The sequence below is a fragment of the Pseudophryne corroboree genome, chromosome 8, assembly GCF_028390025.1.
Source record: "Pseudophryne corroboree isolate aPseCor3 chromosome 8, aPseCor3.hap2, whole genome shotgun sequence".
Lineage (NCBI taxonomy): Eukaryota > Metazoa > Chordata > Amphibia > Anura > Myobatrachidae > Pseudophryne > Pseudophryne corroboree.
In genome coordinates, this window is record NC_086451.1 from 191746569 (window position 1) to 191771555 (window position 24987).

Sequence of the window (24987 nt, forward strand, 5' to 3'; positions counted from 1 at the left end):
CAGACGAAATTCCACCGTAGAATATGGTCTGCTCTCACACCAAGAGACATATTTCTTCCATATACGGTGGTAATGTTCAGACGTTACCCCCCTTCCTGGCTTGGATTATAGTCGGGATGGCCTTGCCAGGAATCCCTCTCCTGGCTAGAATCAGCCGTTCCAACTTCCATGCCGTTAAATGTAGCCACGGTAAGTCTTGATAGACGAAAGAGCCCTGTTGCCGAAGATCCTCGCGAAGAGGTAAAGGCCACGAATCTTCGATCAGCATCTTGAGAAGATCCGCTTACCAGGCCCTTCGAGGCAGTCTGGAGCAATGAGTATTGCTGGAACCTTTTCCCTTTTTATTCTTTTTAAAATTATTGGGATCAGAGGAAGTGGAGGAAGTCTGCTTCCCAGTTGTCTACTCCCGGAATGAAGACCGCCGACAATGCCACAGCATGTTTTTCCAGAGGAGAATTCTTGACACCTCTGACATTGCTGCTCTGCTTTTCGTTCTGCCCTGTCGGTTTATGTACGTTACCGCCGTCACATGTCCGACTGGACTTGAATGGCCTGATTCCGAAGTAGAGATGAGGCCTGCAGAATGGCATTGTAGATAGCCCTGCGTTCCAGGATGTTTATTGGAAGGACGACTTCCTGACTTGACCATCTTCCCTGAAACTGCACCCCCTGGGTGACTGCTCCCCAACCTCTGAGGCTTGCGTCTGTGGTTAGCAGAATCCAATTCTGAATCCCGAACCTCCGACACTCGACTAGGTGAGAAGTCTGTAGCCACCACAAAAGGGAGATCCTAGCTTTTGGCGACAGACGGATCCTCTGGTGCATGTGAAGATGCGATCCGGACCATTTGTCCAATAGATCTAGCTGAAATGGTCTTGCATAAAAACTTCAATACTGAAGCGCCTCATAAGAGGCCACCATTTTCAGGACAGCCCGAACCATCAACTGGTTCACCATAGCCTTTTCCAAGGGGAGGAACACTCTCAGAGACTGTGTCCAATATCATTCCCAGGAAAGGAATCTTCTGTGTCGGTTCTAGGTGAGATTTTGGTTGGTTCAGAATCAACCCGTGATCCAGGAGAAGTCTGGTTGAGAAACTAATGCTGTCCAACAACCGCTCCCTGGACGGTGCCTTTATCAGAAGATCATCCAGGTACAGAATTATGTTCACTCCCTGCTTGCGGAGTAGAAATATCATCTCTGCAATCACTTTGGTGAACACCCTCGGTGCCGTGGAGAGACCAAATGGCAGGTCCTGGAACTGGTAGTGACAGTCCTGCAATGCAAACCATAGATAAGACGGCCAGATCGGAATGTGAAGGTACGCATCCTTGCTATCCAGAGACACTAGGAATTCCCCCTCTTCCAGACCTGAGATCACCGCTCTCAGAGACTCCATCTTGAATTTGAACACTCGTAAGTACGGGTTCAATGACTCGAGGTTCAAAATCGGCCTCAACGAACCGTCCAGTTTCGGTACTACAAACAAGTTGGAATAGTACCCCTTGTTTTTCAGATGAGGTGGAACTGGAACAATGACCTGAGTCTGTACCAGTTTTTGAATGGCATTCTGTAAAGTTATACTTGCCTCTTGTGAAACTGGTAAGCCTGATTTGAAGAATCTGTGAGGTGGGAGTTCCTGGAACTCCAGTCTGCAGCCCTGGGAAATAAGATCTATAACCCAGGGATCCTGGCACGAACTTGTCCAGATAAGAATGAAGAATTTTAGTCAGGCTCACACCTGCCAGCCAGTCTTCCAGGCATCGCGGTCCACCGTCATGCTGAAGGTTTTGAGGAAGCCGAGCTTGAGCCCTGTTCCTGTGAACCGGCAGTTGCTGGTTTACGTGGCTTACCTCTCGCGCCTCTGGTGGCGGTAGAAGAACCTCTGGGTTTACCCCTAAACTTGGTAGTCAGTAAAGGACTGTAAATTGGGACCTGAGTAGGTCTTCCTAGCTGGGAGAGCTGCAGATGGTAGGTATGTGAACTTACCCGCAGTAGCTTTGGAGATCCATTTGTCTAGTTCATCTCCAAATAAGGCCTCTCCTATGAAAGGCCTTATTTGGCCTCCCGCCTTCCATGACTTTCCTGAAGTCCGCATCCGCAGTCCACTGGCGTAGTCATAGACCCCTGTGTGCAGACACTGCCATAGCTGTAGTGCGTGCATTAAGCAAGCCTATTTCTTTTATGGCCTCCACCATAAACTTTGCAGAGTCCTGTATACGCTGCAGGAACAAGATAAACTCCTCCTGAGGCAAGATGTCTAACCCTTTAATCAGGTTACCCGACCATTTAGCAATGGCTCTTGTAATCCACCCACATGCTATAGTGGGTCTCTGGGCCACCCCAGCAGCTGTATACAAGGATTTGAGCGTAGTCTTTCAGGGAGGCTGCACCAGAGACAGGCAATAAAAATTTTTGTGAAGATTTTCACATTTTTTCCTATCCTCAGGAGGAAAAGGAAAGGATGATGACAATTGTTTAGGGATTTGAAATTAACCCACGGTATTTCAAACAGGATATTTGAGGGGTCATTCTGAGTTGATCGCTCGCTAGCAGTTTTTAGCAACCGTGCAAACGCTATGCTGCCCTACCACTGGGAGTGTATTTTAGCTTAGCAGAAGTGCGAACAAAAGGATCGCAGAGCGGCTACAAAAAAAAATTGTGCTGTTTCAGAGTAGCTCCAAACCTACTCAGCGCTTGCGATCACTTCAGACTGTTCAGTTCCAGATTTGACGTCACAAACACGCCCTGCAACGCCTGCGTTTTTCCTGGCACGCCTGCGTTTTTCTGAACACTCACTGAAAATGGTCAGTTGACACCCAGAAATGCCCTCTTCCTGTCAATCACTATGCGGCGGACATTACGATTGAAAAGCCTCGCTAGATCTTGTGTAAAACTACATCGGCTGTTGTGAAAGTACGTCGCGCATGCGCAGAAGTGCCGCTTTTTCACTTATTCGCTGCGCTGCAAACATTTCTATCTAGCGATCAACTCGGAATGACCCCCTTAGTTCCTTTGACACAGGAAATGTGGCTGAGGATTTCTTCTTTATATTAAAATATAAAATATTAAAACTTTCCTCTGTCACCTTATCAGGGATATTTAGAACTTTTCTGATAGTTTCTATGAGAGCCTCTATTCCCTGCGGCAAAGTACCCTTCCCCACCTCTGAGTCCCCCTCACCCTCTTCCATTTCTGATCCCTCATCATCCGAGTCAGACTGCAGGATATGGGCCAAAGTGCGTCTCTGCGGACAAATGGCAGGGGACTGAGACGCTGGTTTGGGTACAGAGTTTATTTTCATAAACTCAGTCATAGACTGTCTCAAGTACTGTGTCTCATTGTCATTCCGAGATAACTTAGTAGAGATTGTAAACATTCCCGTAATGGAGTCCAGCAATGCTGGTTCTGCTCCACTAGCCTGAGAAGGGACACTACATTGAGAACACACTAGTGAACCCCCTGGGGAAGAGGAACACTGTGCCTTACATGAAACACACTCTTTGCCTGAAATACTGTAACAGTGACAGCACACACACAGGACGCACAATCAACCTACAAAGTGCCTTTCCAGGGAGACATAGAGGGAGTATGGAACCAGTACACGGCGCCCTTAACACTAATGCCAAGCTTAGCCGGGTCGCAGACTAAGTACCTAGATAAATGACTTAGTACACAAACAATCGCTCCCCCCCGCTATGATCGCCTGGGACCACTGAAGTAATCTGGAGTCTCTCCGGATAAGCTGCGCATCCCTGTCAGTCAGCGTCTGTGTCAGCTGCAGAGGGAAAATGGCGCTGGTGAGCTGCTGGATCCGCTCATAGTGAATCCCTGCATCTTCAATGGCACACGGTCTTCCAACACTTTTTTATACTGGCTGCATGTGTCTATGTGCATAAAATGGACAGAGACTTCTTTTATGGCTATGATGCCAGTCTGGCTCTCTTAGCGGTGGCATTCTTCTGGCTCTCTTAGGGGTGGCGGCGTGCTGCGGGAATGTACGCTCGTCGTGGTGGGGCTTACGAATAGTTCCCTCAGAAGCTAGTGTCCTGTCAGCGGGGAACAGGACCATTAACCGTGAAAGAAGTTGGGCCATTCCCCCCTCCCCCCAAGTCCCAAGAAGCAGACAGGCTGGTGCCACCCAGTCCTGCCTGAAAATAACAAATGCAGAAAATAAACGCAGAAAACTCTTCAGGAGCTTCCAGAGACGTAACCGGCTCTTCCGGGCACATTTTCTAAACTGAGTCTGGTAGTAAGGGCTTACAGGGAGGAGCCAGCACACATTATCAATTTCTTAAATTGCACATGGCTCCTAGTGGACCCGTCTATACCCCATGGTACTAAATAAATTCGCAGAATCCCCTAGGACATAAGAGAAATTATGGGTTCTACATTTTAAGAATTGAAAAATCACAATGGATTTTTCTCCATTGTGCTAAAGACTACTGGACGTATTACATACTTCGTTTAATCAAAAAAAAAATGTACAAAATATTTTATTGAAGAACTGTACATGTACATAACAGGTTATACACAATATTAACAATAACGAGACAGTATGAGATTGAAATAAAATGTATCGCAGGTATCAAAATTCACTTCATGTAGAGCAGGACAGGGAGATCACACATGTAGAAAAATAAAAGTAAAAAACAAAAAATAGGTTTTTAATACCTACCGGTAAATCCTTTTCTCCTAGTCCGTAGAGGATGCTGGGGACTCCTAAAGGACCATGGGGTATAGACGGGATCCGCAGGAGACATGGGCACACTATAAGATTTTGAATGGGTGTGAACTGGCTCCTCCCTCTATGCCCCTCCTCCAGACCTCAGTTATAGGAACTGTGCCCAGGGAGACGGACATTTCGAGGAAAAGGATTTTTGTTACACTAAGGGTGAGATACATACCAGCTCACACCACAAACACACCGTACAACTGGATTAGCAGGAATACCAGAGAACAGTATGAACGAAAAACAGCAACAAGCTTAACATAACCGATACCCAACCTTCGTGTAACCGAATACAACCACTAACAATACAACTGCAAGTAACAGTCCGCACTGGGATGGGCGCCCAACATCCTCTACGGACTAGGAGAAAAGGATTTACCGGTAGGTATTAAAATCCTATTTTCTCTTACGTCCTAGAGGATGCTGGGGACTCCAAAAGGACCATGGGGTCTATACCAAAGCTCCAGACCGGGCGGGAGAGTGCGGACGACTCTGCAGCACCGATTGAGCAAACATGGGGTCCTCATCAGCCAGGGTATCAAACTTGTAGAACTTAGCAAAAGTGTTTGAACCCGACCATGTAGCTGCTCGGCAAAGTTGAAGAGCCGAGACCCCTCGGGCAGCCGCCCAAGATGAGCCCACCTTCCTGGTAGAATGGGCCTTCACTGACTTCGGCAACGGCAGTCCAGCAGTAGAATGAGCGTGCTGAATCGTATTACAAATCCAGCGTGCAATAGTCTGCTTGGAAGCAGGATTTCCAATCTTGTTGGAAGCATACAGGACAAACAGAGCCTCCGTTTTCCTAACAAGAGCCGTTCTGGCGACATAAATTTTCAAAGCTCTTACGACGTCGAGAGACTTTGGCACCGTCACGGCATCCGTAGCCACAGGCACCACAATAGGTTGATTTATGTGAAACGAAGAAACCATCTTCGGCAGAAATTGTTGGCGAGTCCTCAATTCCGCTCTATCCACATGGAAAATCAAATATGGGCTCTTGTGAGACAGAGCCGCCAATTCCGACAAGGCCAAAAGCATGACCACTTTCCAAGTGAGAAATTTCAACTCCACCTTCCGCAAAGGTTCAAACCAGGGGGACATAAGAAATTGTAACACTACGTCAAGATCCTGTCAAAGTCAGAAAAATGTCTCAATGCACGTTGCCATATTTGCACCGCACACTGGTCCGCGCTGCGCGTGCGTGCGCTCTCCCGTGGATGCGCATACCCGCAATAACGTGCACTCGCAGGCGCGGTATGCGTATTTACGGTAGAGTTTATGTAGTCGTAGCGTGCGACTCATTCGTTACAAATGTTCACAATTAATGTAGTTTATAGATCATGGTCCCTTTGATAGATTCTGAAAGTTTGGTTAAAATACAATGTCCCAGAGCTGAGGAATCCCTCTTTATATCGTACGAAGGGTCTAACAGGAATCATACAGCAGTGTTTGGTACCCATCGGAAGAGTATTTAATTAGCAATATTCCGGTGTTGGTTTGGAGCGTATTAATCGCTCGTGCGAATAGTTATGGACATAAGAAGTTTATGTCCATTTCTATTAATTACACATACTCAGGTATGCGGCGGGAAACCCAGTTTCCCACCCACCTGAGCTGTTGGAAATCGTCACAGCCCACCTGTATGAATCACCCTATGACCTTTTGTTATGATACAGGGCCGAATTCCTTCGGCCAATGGACAATGGGATTGTAGGACCAGGAGATTGCATTGTGTGTGGGGCATAAATAGGCAGGCCGACCACATCCAGCTCTCACTCTCTCATCAACGGTTATCTGCTGATAGCCGGGAGCTGGATATCGAGGCGCAGGCGATCATACCCTTTGTGCGTAAGTTTCTCTCCGTTATCATTGTCTTTCTGTGAGCCAATTTCTCTCATCTCATCTCTCTCTCTCTCTCTCTCTCTGTTCTCTCATATCTCCCCTAGACTAGGCTAGTATTGTATTGTATTAGATAGTATTGTATTGTATTGCATTTAGGTCAGAGTAGTATTGTCTTTTTGTATTTATGGTTTAGTTCTGTGGTTAGGAAGTCTCTGTTATATTGTAGTGTATCAATTGTACTGTTATCCCCTTTTACAAGTATATTAGATATAATACAGTTAATAGGCCTTGGAACCTAAACCAGTATCTGTGTATTTTCTATAGTGTTAAGTGTTCACTTGAGCGTCGGTGACGCTCAAGCAGCTTTGTAGTTAGTCAGGTTACACAAGGTTGCACTTACACCCTGTACTCACATTAAGGTATTCAGTGTATTTCATTGGTATAAGGTTTTAACAAAGGTATAGTGTTGTGAGCGTCTGCATCGCTGGTGACCTCCTCGTGGTCTCGAGCGTATGCTACGCTACAGCGGATCATTCCCCTAGACATAGCCAATAACGTGTCCTGTGATCCCTGGGCCGTGAGCGAACGTGACGCTTGAGCGTCTCGCCTACGGCTGAGCGATCGTTACGTAACTAGCGTACCATTACGGTACTTCTTAAGTAAACAGCGTACAGTGTTCTTAGCTTCATATAGGGTTGTTTATACGACAAAGGAATTTAGCATCGTCAATCCCACGGTGCCACGGGTGGCACAAACGGAGGATGGATATGCAGCACTCCCTTCACAAAAGTCTGAACTTCAGGAAGGGCGGGCAATTCTTTTTGAAAGAAAATAGATAAAGCCGAAATCTGCACTTTGATGGAACCCAATTTCAGGCCTGCATCCACACCTGCCTGCAAAAAATGGAGGAAACAACCCAGCTGAAACTCCTCCGTAGGAGCTTTCTTGGCTTCACACCACGACACATATTTTCTCCAAATACGGTGATAATGCTTCGCCGTGACCCCCTTTCTAGCCTTAAGGAGAGTGGTGATGACTTCCCCAGGAATACCCTTTCGAGCTAGGATTTGGGGTTCAACCTCCACGCCGTCAAACGCAGCCGCGGTAAGTCTTGAAATACGCACGGCCCCTGCAGTAACAGGTCCTCTCTGAGAGGAAGCGGCCTAGGATCTTCTATGAGCAATTCCTGAAGATCTGGATACCAGGCCCTCCGCGGCCAATCTGGAACGACGAGCACTGCCGGAACCCTCGTTCGTCTTATGATCCTCAACACTTTTGGAATGAGAGGAAGTGGAGGGAACACATACACCGACTGAAACACCCACGGAGTTACCAGGGCAGCCACTGCACTGGCTTGGGGGTCCCTTGACCTGGAACAATACTTCGGAAGCTTCTTGTTGAGGTGAGACGCCATCATGTCTATTTGAGGAATCCCCCAACGCCTTGTCACTTCTGCAAATACCTCTTGATGAAGAGCCCACTCTCCTGGGTGGAGATCGTGTCTTCTGAGGAAGTCTGCTTCCCAGTTGTCCACGCCCGGAAGGAAGACTGCTGACAGAGCGCTCACGTGATTTTCCGCTCAGCGGAGAACTCTTGTGGCCTCCGCCATCGCCGCTCTGCTCTTTGTTCCGCCCTGGCGGTTTACGTACGCCACCGCTGTTATGTTGTCTGACTGAAACAGGACAGGTAGACCTCGAAGAAAGTTTTTCGCTTGCAGAAGGCCGTTGTAAATGGCTCGTAACTCCAGAACATTTATGTGGAGACAAGATTCCTGGCTTGACCATTTTCCTTGGAAACTTCTTCCTTGTGTGACTGCTCCCCAGCCTCGGAGACTTGCAAACGTGGTCAGCAGGACCCAATCCTGGATCCCGAACCTGCGTCCCTCTAGAAGGTGAGAACTCTGCAGCCACCACAGGAGAGAAATTCTGGACCTGGAAGATAGATTTATTTTCCGGTGCATGTGTAGGTGAGACCCGGACCATTTGTCCAGCAGGTCCCACTGAAACACCCGGCATGAAACCTGCCACACGGAATGGCTTTGTACGCCGCAACCATCTTCCCTAGCACTCGAGTGCATTGATGAATCGACATTCTTGCCGGTTTCAGAGTCTCTTTCACCATGCCTTGGATTTCCAGAGCTTTTTCCGCCGGAAGAAACAAACACTCTTCCGTGTCCAGGATCATGCCCGAGAAAGGCAGCCGAGTTGTCGGAATCAACTGGGACTTTGGAAAATTTAGAATCAAACCATGATGTTGCAGAAACGTCAGGGAGAGCTCCACATTTCTTAGCAACTGCTCCTTCGATCTCGCCTTTATCAAGAGATCGTCCAAGTACTGGATAATTGACACCTTGCTTGCGTAGGAGTACCATCATTTCCGCCATGACTTTGGTGAAGACCCTCGGGGCCATGGAAAGCCCAAACGGCAACGTCTGAAATTGGTAATGAGAATCCTGCACCGCAAATCTCAGGAAAGCTTGATGTGGAGGATATATCGGGACGTGTAAGTAGGCATCTTATGTCGACTGACGCCATAAAATCCCCCCCTTCTAGACTGGAAATCACAGCTCGAAGAGATTCCATCTTGAACTTGAAAGTTTTCAAATACAGATTAAGGGATTTTAGGTTCAGGATCGGTCTGAACGAGCCATCCGGCTTTGGCACGACGAAGAGGTTCGAATAGAACCCTTCTACCCGTTGGGACGGGGGAACCGTGACAATGACCCTCTGTTGACACAGCTTTTGTATCGCAGCATTTACTACTTCCCTTTCTGGGATAGAAACTGGCCAGGCTGATTTGAAAAATTGGTGGGGGGGCATTTCCTGAAACTCCAGTTTGTACCCTTGGGACACTATGTCTAAGACCCAAGGATCTAGGCCCGATTGAAACCAGACCTGACTGAAGATTCGGAGACAGGCCCCCACCGGCACGGACTCCCGTAGGGGAGCCCCAGCATCATACGGTGGACTTGGTAGAAGCCGGGGAGGACTTTTGGTCCTGGGCGCCAGACACCGCGGGCGACCTTTTTAGGCGAGGAAGGACGAGCCCCTTCCTTTTTTGTATTTATTAGGCCGTAAGGACTGCATCTGATAATGGGGTGCCTTTTTCTGTTGTGCGGGAACATAAGGAAGAAAAGATGACTTACCCGCTGTAGTGGTAGACACCAGGTCAGCGAGGCCGTCACCAAACAAGACACTACCTTTATATAGGAGAGCTTCCATAGCTTTCTTGGAGTCGGCATCACAAAGAGCGTTCAGATCATGAGAGGGGGAAAACGTCACCTCAGGCTTTTTCCCTTTAAATAAACAAACCCTTATATCTGGAACAGGAGGCACCTCAGAAATATGTAAAACATCTTTAATTGCCACAATCATGTACTGAATACTCTTAACCAATTTTGGATGTAAACTGGCACCACTAAAGTCGACACTGGAATCAGAGTCCGTGTCGGTATTCGTATCTGCCATCTGGGTAAATGAACGTTTCTGTGACCCTGAGGGGGCCTGTACCTGAGACAAGGCGTCCTCCATGGATTTTCTCCACGTTTGTGTCTGAGAATCAGATTTATCCAGCCTCTTAGACAATAAAGCCACATTTGCAATCAATGTACTCAACATATTCACCCAATCAGCAGTCGGCGGTGCCGACAGAGTCACTCCCAAATCCTTCTCTGTGCCCCCAGTAACTTCCTCCGGGGAGGAGCACTCAGCCTCAGACATGTCGACACACTGTACAGACACACACACACATTGGCAATAGGGGACAGACCCACAGGGAAGCCTGTTAGAGAGAACACAGAGGGAGTATACGAACTCACACCCCAGCGCCCATATACTACTAAAAAAATAATATATGATCACTGCGCTGTTTTATATACATATATATATCACCAATTGACTGTGCCACCCCCCCCCCCCCCCGCCCCCGTTTTGCTCCGTGTACTTGTTAAGGAGAGTGGAGGTCCGGGCCAGCATCTCTGCATGCTCTGTGAAGAGAGAAAATGGCGCTGGTAAACTGTGCGGCTAAGCCACGCCCCTACCCGGCGCGCTGTAGTTCCGCTCAAATTCAAAAAATTATACTGGCGGGGGTCTTATATTTAGTGCCTAGGCACCGATAATATGTTCTTTGCCAGTGAAAAACTCCAGTAACATGCTGCCCAGGGCGCCCCCCCTGCGCCCTGTGAGTACCGTTGGTGTGTCACACACACACCAACGGCACGGAGCATGGAGCGCAGCAGCGACCGCTGCGTTGTACCTTCGTTACTGAAGTCTTCTGCCATCACTGAAGTCTTCTGTCTTCTGTATACTTACCCGGCTTCTTTCTTCTGGCTTCTGTGAGGGGGTTGACGGCGCGGCTCCTGGAACAAGCAGCTAGGTGCACCAAGTGATCGAACCCTCTGGAGCTAATGGTGTCCAGTAGCCTAAGAAGCAGAGCCCTTAACTCAGAAGAAGTAGGTCTGACTTCTCTCCCCTCACTCCCACGAAGCAGAGAGCCTGTAGCCAGCAGGTCTCTCTGAAAATAAAAAACCTAACAAAGTCTTTTCAGAGAAACTCAGGAGAGCTCCCCTAGTGAGTGTCCAGTCTCTCTGGGCACAGAATCGAACTGAGGTCTGGAGGAGGGGCATAGAGGGATGAGCCAGTTCACACCCATTCAAAGTCTTATAGTGTGCCCATGTCTCCTGCGGATCCAGTCTATACCCCATGGTCCTTTTGGAGTCCCCAGCATCCTCTAGGACGTAAGAGAAAACATGGGGAGCAGTAAGCATTTGCATGGGAGATATACATTTAGAAAGAAGGACCACCAGAGTTAAGTATTTCAAAGTTATACCAAGATGTTAATTAGATTGCTGTTCTCAACGAATCTTTGACGAGTAGGGGTAAGGAATAAACATGGGGTAACCAGATATTTAAAAAAAATTCTGCCTACTTCTCTTTATTGAGAGACATTTCGAGCCAATCCATTAAGAAAAGGTATGACACCCTAGGCAGGAATAGAGATAACGTCAGTGGGTCTGGTGAAATCCATTGTGACAATATTGTTTTCCGCACGGCCGCTGCTAATTTGGCTAGAAACAACCTTTGTCCCAATGTTGGTCTATTCCTAGCAGAGGACGTATATATGTCCCATAATGCCCATTCAGGAGTTAGCGTAACAGTAATGTCATAATTGTCCTTGATATACTGACCTATCAACACCCAAAATGTATGCACTTCTTGCAGTGATATAAATCTGCATCCGGTGCTGCACATTTGAAGCAGTTAGAGTCAGTAGAGGCGCCCATTAATAAACATCGTTTCGGGGTATAGTACGCCCGGTGTAGTAATTTGTATTGCATTTCCATGTAAGATGCAGATACTAAGGTCTTATTAAGAGTGTAAAAGCATCAAGAAGTGTCGCAATGGGAACATAGTTCAATCAAATTTTAACAAATTATTAGACCTGAAATATGTAGGTGATAACCAATCTAAATTGATCAAATATAAGTAGCCACTTCTATTGATTTGTTGGAAATTTTTATTTTGAAATGATCGGATTTGTAAACTGCATTAAAGTACTTGCTGCCTCCCTTCTGAAGAAACTGCCACATTAAACGGCGGAGAAACGCGTAAAGGCTATTCTAATGCCTCCCATATGCTGACCCTAACCAGGAAACTTCTATTTGGGTAACCGAACACTACTCATCCACATACATCTAAAGATTTAATATAACTGAAGTATGTGCAGTGTACTCATACAATCACAGCCAAAAGTTTTAAAATGTGCATGCACTAAGGGAGGTATTCATTAAGGGCCATTTTTTCGCTATTTTTTAGGGTGAATTGGGATTCGCCTTATACAATAGCAAGATCGTTTTTTCGCCTAGGCGGAACATTCGGCAGAAGCGATAAACATGTGGCTCAGCGAAACCACATCTTTTCGCACCTGTACAGCAAAAACGAAAAAAAGTACCTACTGGTAAATCCATTTCTCGTAGTCCGTAGAGGATGCTGGGTTCCACATTAGTACCATGGGGTATAGATGGGTCCACCAAGAGCCATTGGTACTTTAAGAGTTTAAGAGTGTGGGCTGGCTCCTCCCTCTATGCCCCTCCTACCAGACTCAGTCTAGAAACTGTGCCCGAGGAGACAACATACTTTGAGAGAAGGACTTAACACAGATAGTGGTGAGATTCATATAAGCTCACACACACAAGGCACGTCAAGTCAACTAGCTTGAACTAATCAGCAAACGCCTGAAACCGTACTTACCAAGTAACTATGCAGTACGCAACTAAATGAAGTGGTACTGAACCAAATAACATAAGCAGGAAAACGAAGCGCTAGGCGGGCGCCCAGCATCCTCTACGGACTACGAGAAAAGGATTTACCGGTAGGTACCAAAATCCTATTTTCTCTAACGTTCTAGAGGATGCTGGGGTCCACAATAGTACCATGGGGATATACCAAAGCTCCCAGAAAGGGAGGGAGAGCGCGGAGGCTCCTGCAGAACAGATTGAGCTAACTTCAGGTCATCAGTGGCCAAAGTATCGAACTTGTAGAACCGTGCAAATGTGTTCGACCCAGACCAAGTTGCTGCTCGGCAAAGCTGCATTGCCGAGACACCACGGGCAGCCGCCCAGGAAGACCCCACCTTACGAGTAGAGTGGGCCTTAACAGATTTTGGACACGGCAGTCCTACCGTAGAATAGGCATGCTGGATAGTAAACCTACTCCAGCGAGAAATAGACTGCTTAGAAGCAGGACACCCAATTGTCTTGGGATCATATAGGACAAACAAAGAGTCCGATTTCCTGTGTTGAGAAGTTCTCTTCACAAAAATCTTCAGAGCCATCACGAGATCCAAGGACTTTGAAGTAATCGAGGGGTCAGTAGCCATTGGCACCACAATAGGTTGGTTGATATGAATTGCCGACACATCCTCTGGTAGGAACTGCTGACGAGTCCGGAGCTCAGCTTTATCCTCATGGAAGATCAAATAAGGGCTTTTGCATGACAAAGCCCCCAGCTCAGAGACACGCCTAGCAGAAGCGAAGGCCAACAAAGTGACCACCATCCATGTAAGAAATTTGAGGTCCACCTCCTGTAGAGGCACAAACCAATCCGACTGGAGAAACTGCAAGGCCCCAAGGCACCGTAGGCGGTACAAAGGGAGGTTGGATATGGAGAACTCCCTTCAAAAAGGTCTGAACCTCCGGGTCCCAATCTCAGCCCCATATCCACTCCTGTCTGCAGGAAGAGGAGGAAACGTCCCAGTTGAAATTCCACTGCAGGAAACTTCTTGGACTCACACCCGGAAACGTATTTCTTCTAAATACGATGGTAATGTTTAGACGTTACCCCTTTCCTGGCCTGTATGAGGGTAGAAATCACTTCTTTAGGAATACCCTTACGAGCAAGAATTTGGTGCTCAACTTCCATGCCATCAAACACAGCCGCGATAAGTCTTGATAGGCGAACGGACCCTGCTGCAGCAGGTCCTCTCAAAGAGGAAGAGGCTTCGGCTCTTCTTGCAGTAGATCCAGAAGGTCCGCGTACCAAGCCCATCTTGGCCAGTCTGGGGCAATGAGGATTGCTTGAACCCTTGTTCTCCTTACGAGCTTTAGGATTCTTGGGATGAGTGGGAGTGGTGGAAACATGTACACTGACTGGAACACCCACGGAGACACCAGTGCGTCCACCGCCACTGCCTGAGGGTCCCTCGACCTGGAACAATAACGCTGAAGCTTCTTGTTGAGATGAGAGGCCATCATGTTTATTTGGGGTAAACCCCAAAGATCTGTTACCTCCCTGAACACCTCCGGATGGAGGCCCCACTCTCCCGGATGGAGATTGTGTCTATTGAGGAAGTCTGCTTCCCAGTTGTCTACACCCGGAATGAAGATGGCTGACAGCGCCAACACGTTCTTTTCCGTCCAGAGAAGTATTCTTGTGACCTCTGACATCGCCACTCTACTCTTCGTTCCGCCCTGTCGGTTTATGTAAACCACTGTTACGTTGTCCGACTGTACTTGAATGGCCCTGTTTCTTAGAAGAGGGGCCGCCTGAAGAAGACCGTTGTAGACGGCTCTTAGTTCCAGAAAGTTGATGGGCAGGCCGGCTTCCAGGCTTGACCATCTTCCCTGGAAGGTCACCCCTTGAGTGACTGGCTCCCCAGCCCTGGAGGCTCACATCCATCATTAGCAGGACCCAGTCCTGAATCCTGAACCTGCGGCCCTCCAGCAGGTGAGGCAAATGGAGCCACCATAGGAGTGAAATCCTCGCCCTTGGCAACAGACAAATTCTCTGATGCATGTGGAGGTGAGGTCCCGACCACTTGTCCAGGAGGTCCAGTTGGTAGGTCCGAGCATGAAACCTCCTGTACTGGAGAGCCTCGTAGGAGGCCACCATTTTTCCCAATAGGCGAATGTACTGATGAACCGACACCAGGGGTGGCTTCAAGACATCCCGAACCATGGATTGGATCACCAACGCCTTGTCCCGCGGAAGGAACACCCGCTGTACTTCCGTATCCATGATTATTCCCAGAAAAGACAATCTCCGGGTTGGTTCCAAATGTGACTTTGGAAAATTCAGAATTCACCCGTGACTCTGAAGCAGCCGTGTTGTGAGAACAATGGAATGGAGCAACCTTTCCCTGGACGATGCCTTTATCAGGAGATCGTCCAGATAAGGAATGATGTTCACACCCTGTTTTCGGAGTAGCATCATCATCTCCGCCATCACCTTGGTAAACACCCTCGGTGCTGTGGAGAAGCCGAACGGCAGAGCCTGGAACTGAAAATGACAGTCCATCAATGCGAATCGGAGATAAGCCTGATGCGGCAGCCAGATCGGAATGTGAAGGTACGCATCCTTGATATCCAGGGATACCAGGAATTCTCCCCTCTTCCAGACCTGCCATCACCGCCCTGAGAGACTCCATCTTGAACTTGAACTCCTTTGAAAGGGGTTCAATGATTTTAGATTCAGGATAGGCCTGACCGAACCATCTGGTTTCGGTACCACGAAAAGGTTTGAATAGTAACACTTTGTCAACATGTGCGGTGGTACCGGCACAATGAATTGTGCCTCCACCAGCTTTTGGACAGCGTCCTGTAGCACTGTGCTGTCCTGCAACAGAGTTAGTAAGCCCGACCTGAAAAAACGATGAGGAGGGAAACTTTGAAATTCCAGCCTGTATCCCTGAGAGACAATATCTACCACCCAGGGATCCAGGCCGGACGAGACCCAGACCTGACTGAACTGTCTGAGTCTCGCTCGCACAGGCCCCCTCTCTGGGCCCTCCCGTCCACCGTCATGCGGAGGACTTAGGGGTACCTGAAGCAGGATTTTGTTCTTGGGAACATGCAGCGGCAGGTTTCTTGGACTTAACCTTACCACCCCTGAAGAAGGTATTGGATGACTTGGCCTTTCTGGTCTTGTTGGGCCGAAAGGACTGCTGCATAGCTGAGAATGATCTCTTTGGAGCAGGAGCTGCTGAGGGAAGATACAGAGACTTACCCGCTGTAGCGGTAGAAATCCACGCGTCTAGGGCTTCCCCAAAGAGAGTCTGGCCTGTACAGTGTAAAGACTACACACTTCTTCTGGATTCCGCGTCGGTCGACCACTAGCGCAGCCACAGTTCACGACAAGCTGAAACAGACATGGAAGAAATTCCCGCAGCTATGGATTCTACCATGAAACCTTGCAGAATCATGAATGTTGCGTAAATACAACGCAACCTCATCCCCATCCATCGTATCCAAATCCTCCATCAAGGCAGCCGACCACTTCACTATTGCCTTTGCAATCCCATGCACTAGCAATAGTGGGACGTAATATGGCCCCTGAAGCAGTGTACACTGATTTCAGAGTATTATCAATTTTCCTGTCTGCCGGATCCTTTAAGGCGGTAGATCCCGGTACCGGTAAAACCACCTTCTTTGAGAGTCTGGATACAGATGTGTCAACAATAGACGGGTTTTCCCACCTTTTCCTATCCTCCTCAGGCAAAAGAAAAGCTACCAGAATCCTCTTAGGAATCTGAAACTTCTTTTCAGGGTTCACCCAGGCCTTTACAAATATAGCATTCAGCTCTTTTGACGCAGGGAAGGTTAGCGAGGCTTTCTTATTTTCAGTGAAGAAAGCCACTTCAACCTGCTCAGGTGTGGTATCATTAACATTTAACACATCTCTGATAGCCTCTATCAACAACTGTACCCCCCTTGCGAGAGATGCGGACCCCCGCAATACATCCCCATCACCATCTGTAGTGTCAGAATCGGTATCCGTGTCGTCCTGTGTTACCTGCACAAGCGCACGTTTGTCGGGGTGTATTGTGGGGTGACCCAAAGTACCCGACAAGGGCCACACAGCCACCGAGGACTGCAATACCTGGGTTTCAGACTCATTACTGGCAACCCTGTCAGAAATCTGAGAAATCCAAGTCCTGATAGAGGAAAATCACTCTGGTTCCCTTGCTGGAATCTGTGCTAAACCAGTGCTAACCTGATTGCATGGAATGGGATAATCCTGGGAGGATAAATCCTCTGCAGTATATGACACTGTATCCCTGGACATTGCTGCTAGTGACCACCAAACACACCACACACACACAGGATGGAGTAAGACAGAGTTTCCCCCCCCCCCCCCCCCCCCAAGAATGGCAAGAGAGAGACAGAGATTGAAGCCAACCCGCACCAGCGCCCAAACCAAGGAGAAAACCCCTTTCCAGCGCTGACTTGTGCACCTTAATAGGACACACAGTCAAGTAATTAGCCTCCCCTCCCTTCTACAACCCCCTGGTACCGTTACAGTAAACTGGAGCTACTGTGGAGGGATCAGGATCTTTCTTCAGCTTGTTAGCATGCAGGAAAATGGCACTGGAACGCTGCAGGTCCGCTCTGAGAAGCTCCGCCCCCTTCCCAGCACTGTCTTCACGCTCTTCTGAGTTTAAATTTGGTCTGAGGAGTTGTGCTGGCTGGGATCCCTGGGGACCGACAGACTTGCTGACCAAAAGTGAGGGGTAGGCGCTGGCCCAGGGCACCCCTCACGGCGCTCCACAGTGTGCCTCTGGTACCGTCCGGGAGCGCGGTTAATACCGCGCTCCTTCTCCTGTTGCCGCCATCTTCACACCGGCCCCCCGCTTGCTAGGGGAGTCGGTGATTAACTCACCACTTTCTTCAGCTCTGTAAGGGGTCGGCGGCATGCTGCTGGGGTGAGCGGTTCCCCTGCGGTGGAGACCGATCAGCCCCTCTGGAGCTCAGTGTCCAATCAGTGGCACAGACCCCGCAGGGCGGACACTGCTCCCCCCCTTAGTCCCACGCTGCAGGGAGGTTGTTGCCAGCAGCCTCCCTGTAAAATAATAAACTCTAAAACTAAACTTTATTAGGAAAGCTCAGGAGAGCTCCCCTAGCTGTGACCTGCTCCTCCGGGCACATTTTCTAAACCGAGTCTGGTAGGAGGGGCATAGAGGTAGGAGCCAGCCCACACTCAAACTCTTAAAGTGCAAATGGCTCCTGGTGGACCCATCTATACCCCATGGTACTAATGTGGACCCCAGCATCCTCTAGGACGTTAGAGAAATGAAAAGGCATTGTCAAAAATGCATTAAAAACTGGTGAAAACGGTACACAATTGAATACTCAGCAGGGTAAATTTGATAGCACCAAAATTGCCAGAGCTAATTGAATACTCCCCTAAACATGTCTGTACTGTCACATTAAACATGTAATGCATAAGAAAGAATCACTATCTTCTTTATTTACACTCTCTGTAAAAACAATGTAGATACATAGGTGTGCACATAAACCATGGTTATAGCTACTCACTTAGTAAACGGAATTTAATGAAACAGATGTTTATTTTTTTTTAAAGGTATATTACAGCCAACTAATGTGTATGTATGCTGTATATCAAAGAAGAATACAAACATTTGTCTAATTAACTTTTCCTAATGAAGAACTTACCGAAGACAATAGAGGAGCAGTTGCAATTTAAAGAACTATGGTTTTAGCAACGATGAAGGAATGAGTTCCTTACTGTAGTGGTAGGTAAGCTGCGGAACCTGTTGTCACATGGTGCATCAATGGCATAACCACTAACACATCTGAAAATGGATTCAAGGTCTACCTCAGAAGTAATGATGTATGTGGCTATAATTAGTAGTCAATATTATGGGCTGATCAATCTTACCAATTTATAACATAGTCATGTTTGAAGATCCACCCCCACCTCCGCCGAACCCCCACCCTTCTGTGATGCTACATTTGCAACTGTTCTCCTGTGGGTTTGATTCCTTTTGATGGATCAACACAACTGTAAAATATTTACTTCAACTGATATTTGCAATCAGCCACGGCTCCTGCCCCGTTTGTATTTGTGCACAAGCGCAGAATCACGATCCCACGTATGCACTCAAATCATCAAGCCTGCCGGCTTATAGGGAATGAGAAATCTATATGCCTTAGAGAGAGAGATATAAGTGGACAGAGACAAAATACCAACTAACCAGCTCCTGTAATTTTTCAAATGAACACTCTGTGACATGGCAGTGAACAAGCCTCCTCCTGGTGAAACGGCCGTTTGTGCACAGTGGAGCTGGACTGTGCATGGTTCAGCCCACATATTGGTACCTCCTGGTATTGTATATGCCTATTAAGGCTTTCTAATTATTCTTATTTATTTTTTTTAAATGCTGCGGTGATCTAAACTTTCTGTAAGACTAACTCTATATTCTCTGATAACAGGCTTGTCTGATTTCTATTAGGTTTTGGCTTTTGGTCATTTAAATGCTCTGAAATTCAGCCTGCCAGCATTGCAGAAAGCTTGTGTCATTTAATGTTTTCAGATTCAGCATATTAGCACTATGTGAGATATCTCTATTCAATGTCAACAGCTGATGCGTGGTTTCTGATTTTGGCTTTTTGATGATTTGATTGCTCTGAAATTCAGCCTGTCAGCACTGCAGAAGGACTGTGTCTTTGAATGCTCTCAGATTCAGCATACTAGCACTATGATACATACAGTATCTCTATTCAATATCAATAGCTGACTATTAGACGTGACCATATCTGTGAATTTGTATTGCAAATTTATACTGCGCTTTTACAAATCATTTACATGTGTTCAGTAAAAAAGGACATTAGCAATTTTGCATAAATTAATTAGAAACTGCATACTGCTTTAAAACACTGATTTCTTGTATAAAATCCTAAGAATTTTCAGTTCAATAGGTAAGATCAGCCCACCTCTCTCATCCACTCTCCGCTATAATTTTATATGATAGTGGACAGCAGAAGGTGGAGTCCTTATCCTATTCTTCATGCATCTATCCTAACTCAGTACTAGCTCATCCAGATGCCAGGCTACATTCTCTGCAATGCTACAAGTATCAGAGAACCTGTGTTATTAATTGGACAGCAGAAGTACCCTTACCTAGGTACATGTCAATAACCACACTCTCTCATTTGTTAAAATTGGGAAAATTACTGCCATATTTCACTGGTTACGCCCGATCCCATCTGATCTTGGAAGCAAAGCAGTGGTAAGCCTGATCAGTACCCAGAGGGGAGACCACCGGGGAATATCAGGTGCTGTAAGCATAAATCCTTGTCTGACAACAAACAGCAGAAGTGCTGGAGCAACCTTTGACCTCTACCATCAACTTATCAATATGGTCTACTACGCAATTTTTGACACTAACTATCTCCTTTTGCAATGTTTCTATCTTTGAATCTATCACGCAGCTAATTAATCTACACCAGGAGACCTCCTTAAACAGAAGGCACCAAGCATTGGATTGCAACACAATTCAAATTATTCAAATTATACGTCTCTGTCGTCATTAATCTGGATATCCATTAGGGACTCCAGTGTCTTTAATATTTTCACCATAGGTGCTTTAAAATTTACTAATTGAATTTTAAAAATTACCGTCACCCTTGATAAATGGATCAATTTAAGAGGTGATAAGCCCTATGTGTAATTGTCCTTTTCTTATGTTGTATGTAATTAAACCATTTCAAAGTGTGCCCCAACACAGAGTCTTTATTTTCCTTTGTTCCAATACATGGCAGTTAGGAGCTGACTGGCTGGAACTTTAACTCCATCCATTTTATCTCTGTCCAAGTACAAGTACATAGATCCAAGTTGATTGCAGCTCCTAGAAGCCAGTAACAGCTGCTGTGATATCAGGGTCTTGACTTCCAATGGGAAGGGCTCTCTCCTAACACTGGGCCTAATTCAGACCTGATCATAGCACTACGATCAGTTACTCAAACATGCGGTGGGGCACCCAGCACAGGGCTAGTCCATCCCGCATGACTGGCCATACACCCCCACAAGTACAAAAGCGCTTTTGGACTTGACGAGTAGCTCCCTACCAGCAGAGCTTCTGCACGCTGGCAGGGATCTACCCGTCGCTGTCCAGGTCGCACCCACGCCTGCTTTGCTGCAGCGCGCCATTAAAACGGCGGCCAAACGCCGCCGGCCCGCCCAGCGATCGCCTCTGCCTGTCAATCAGGCAGAGGCGATCGCAGGGTTGAGATGGCCATCGGCTGTCTGGCATGTGCAGTTCAGACCTGATCGGCTGCTGTGCGAAAACGCACAGCAGCGATCAGTTCTGAATTAGGCCCACAGTCCAGACTGGCAGTCCCAAGGGGAGAACACACCTCCCCCTGTCCATCACGTGATTATTAGCATGGAGCACTTCTCATGGGAAGCCACTGACACTGCCAGGCAAGTCCCAGTGGGAGGCAGAATTTGCTGGGGTGATGCAGTCTTGCAGCCCCTAGGTAAAATCCATCTCTGGTTGCAATGGACTGAACATGAAACATAGGTCTATAAATTACAGAGCAATGGGTCTCCAGCACAGTGAATACAGAAATAAGCTGATAAACAACATGCTACCCAGAAATGTGGTGTATAAAAGATTAATAAAAATGGTATTTTATATTTGGGTAATGTTACACCTGTAATTTGTTGATGATTTCTTCCTTGGTGATTTGAACCAACTGAGAATCCTCCACAGCAAACGCTGGAAATGAGATGACAGAAAGAACTCCAGCATCTATCTCCTTGGATGTAGAGGCTCTTGGAAGCATGGATTGCAGAATAGACTGGTAGAAATGATAGAGTTAGTAAATAAATTGCAAGCAATAGTGATAAGCAAATAATGATCATAGCAATGAACGTACCCGACAGTGTTGAATCTCATCAGACAATACATGAATAACAGACTGAGGACCTCCTTTAGCACCAAACAAATTCAGTTCATCTAAAGTTTCCAAAGCTGCCTGTGGGACAAAAAATAATTATGAGGTTAAAAAAATAGGAAAAGGAGAGTGTCAGAAAGAACATGAGTGCAGAACACAGGGGAGGGAAGCAGAAAGGTAAAAGCCCGTAGAGTAAGATGCGGGAAAGGGGTCATATGAAATAAGAAGGAAATTGCCACAGTAGGTGATTTAGATGGTATACTCCTGACCTTGGCCATTCCAACTGAGCTGGCATTTAGTTCAGAGATGCCCTGATTTGTCTTGTCACCACGTTCCCACATCCCAAAGTCCTATAGAAATATACAGTGCACATTACACAGAAACTTGATATTATTCTAGGTGATTCATGAGCTAGATTATTCCGTAGATATCACTCTTACTTACTGCTGTTTTGTATGCTGCTTCTATGTAAAACACCAAATTCTGTATAAAGTTCACCTCGTCCAGTGTGTATATTATATGGAGACCTAAAAAAGAAGCATAAACAAACAAACAGGATTGAAAAAAAAACTTTAATGAAATCGTTTTCTTTGATTCCATAAAGGGATTTGGGCTGGTGAGAAATTAAACGTTGGATTCTCCTTTCTCTTTTATATCCATACCCTGCAGGGAATTCAATATTCATACTAACAAGCCTCACATGACAGAACCAGAGAGAAACAATATTAATCCCTCCCCCCCCCCCCTCTACCTGCCCCCCAATTTGACTTTTCTAAACTTTTTTTTTTTAGGTGAACTATAGTGTAAGTATATAAATCATATTTTCTCTTTCACCCACTTGGGGAACAATAGACCATGGGTATGCCCCAATATTTCAATTTCAGGTGGGTTGGTGTATAAAAGAGTAGGCACAGCTTACATCTTCTGAAGCAAAAGCATCAAAAAGACTCGTCTGCACAGCAGAGACTCCATGTTGCACAGCCCCTGAGGTGCGCTATGATCCGGTAGAATCCGCTTTCACAAATATGAGGAAACCGGTTTCTCCCCTAATATAAGTGTGCCAAACACAGAAATAATCCATCGAGCTATCCTACTTTTACACAGACTAAACTCTTTTATAAGCATCACAGAAGATCGCTCGTTTTCTTAACTAGTGTCCTTATGAAATAAATGTCAGTGTACTTCCTCCATTGGCTGATTATACAATAGTACTGGAATGAGAAAGTGAAGGGGGGAATTGGGAGAGGATACTAATTAACTAAGACTAAGCTAGCTGGAGGGAAAAATAAACCAAAAATCACCCACCCCACACACACTTCCCAGTGTGTAAAGTTGTGAAGTGGCACCGCTAATAGTTGTTTAGTTTTTTTAAATGAAGGGTGAGCCGTCCAGGATGAGCCCATCTATTTAGTAGAAAGGGCTTTCACCGATATCGGTAACGGCAAACCAGCCGTGGAATGAGCGTGCTGAATGGTGTTCCGGAAGCAGCATGCCATGATCTGCTTGGAAGCAGGACACCCAACCTTGTTGGGAGTATACAGGACAAACAGAACCTCTGTTTTCCAAATATGAGCCGTTCTGGCGACATAAATCTTCAACGCTCTGACCGCATCCAGAGATTTTGACTGAGCGAAGGCGTCAGTAGCCACAGGCAACACAATAGGTTGCTCGATGTGGACAGAGGAAACCACCTTCGGTAGAAATTTCTGACGTGTCCTCAATTCAGCTCTATCTTCCAGGAAGATCAACTATGGGCTCTTGAGAGACAAGAACGCTAACTCAGACATATGCCGTGCAGATGCCAAGGCCAATAGGCTGACCACTTTCCAAGTGAGGAATTTCAACTCCACCTTCTGTAAAGGTTCAAACCAATGTGAATGAAGGAACTGCAACACCACATGACGATCCCAAGGTGCCACCGAAGGCACAAATGAAAGTTGGACGTGCAACACGTCTTTCACGCAAACTGAACTTCTGGAAGGGAAGCTAATAGTTTCAGAAAGAAAATTTCCAATGCTGAAAACTGGACCATAATGGAGTCCAACTGCAGTCTACATTTCCCCCAGCCTCTAGGGAACGGAGAAAACGCCTTACTGAAACACTTCCGTTGAAACGGTCTTGGATTTACACTAAGACATATTTTCTCCAAAAACGGTGGTAATGTCTAGACCTTACTCCTTTTCAGGGCTGAACAAGAAAGGGGATGACTTCCTTGGAAATACCCTTTTGGGGTAGGATTCGGCGCTGGTCATGCCGTCAAATGTAGCCGCGGCAAGTCTAGGTACATGCCCGGTACCTACCTTAGTAGGGCCTTGCGAAGAGGAAAAAGGCCCAGGATCTTTTAATAAGCAACTCCTGAATATCTGAGCACCAAGCCCTCCTTGGCCAGTCTGGGGCAGTGAAAATTGACCGAACCCTTGTTCTTCCTATTATCCCGAGAACTTTTGGGATCAGTGGAAGTGGAAGGAATATACTTACCGGAATAGTAACTGGGTTACCAGAGCATCTACTGCTACTGCCTGAGGGTCTCTTGACCTGGAACAATTTTTTTTTTTTCTTAAGTTTTTCATTGAGGCGAGAAGTCAACCTGTCCACTGGAGAAACTCCCCAAAGACTTGTCACCTCTGCGAAGACTTGTTGGTGGAGGTCCCACTCTCCCGGACGGAGATAGTGTCTGCTGAGGAACCATGCTTCCCAGTTGTCCACCGGAATGAAAATTGCCGACAGAGCCTTTACAGATTTTTCTGCCCAGAGGAGGATCTTCGTCACCTCTGCCATTTCCGCTCTGCTTTTTTCTGTTACCTTATCCAGCTAGATCTGCACGGGGTGATCTTGAAGAAGATGTACCGCCTGCTGAAGGCCGTCGTAAATGGCTCTCAATTCCAGCATATTCATGTGAAGGCAGGCTTCCCGACTTTAGCATTTTTCTTGGACGCTTTTCCCTGGAGTGACAGCTCCCCAGCCTCGGAGACTTGCATCCGTGGATACCAGGACCCAGTCATGACCCCGAACCTACGTCCCTCTAGTAAGTGCGAGGTGTGGAACCACCACAGGAGCAAAACCCTGGCTTTTGACAACATGGATTATCTTCCCGTGTATGTGTAGGTGGGAACCGGACCCCTAGTCCCACAGGACCCACTAGAACACCTTGGCAAGGCACCTGCCAACTGAACGGCCTTGTAGGCCGCAACCATCTTTTTTTGTTAATGTACTGATGAAT

General features: G+C 46.9%; 1 protein-coding gene and 1 pseudogene across 12 annotated transcripts in view; one reads left to right on the forward strand and one right to left on the reverse strand.

The window, feature by feature from the left end:
- The window catches only part of PHKA1 (phosphorylase kinase regulatory subunit alpha 1), an 828488-nt gene that overhangs the window by 627726 nt on the left and 175775 nt on the right, over positions 1 to 24987 (reverse strand). For all 12 annotated transcript variants that reach the window (XM_063937031.1, XM_063937029.1, XM_063937030.1 and 9 more), the window contains 4 exons: positions 22212 to 22294; positions 22037 to 22117; positions 21750 to 21848; positions 21525 to 21671 (listed from right to left, as the gene is read on the reverse strand). In XM_063937031.1, the coding sequence (XP_063793101.1) occupies positions 21525 to 21671; positions 21750 to 21848; positions 22037 to 22117; positions 22212 to 22294 (410 nt within the window). The remainder of the gene's footprint in view (positions 1 to 21524; positions 21672 to 21749; positions 21849 to 22036; positions 22118 to 22211; positions 22295 to 24987) is intronic.
- On the forward strand, positions 20038 to 20156 carry LOC134950585 (5S ribosomal RNA; annotated as a pseudogene).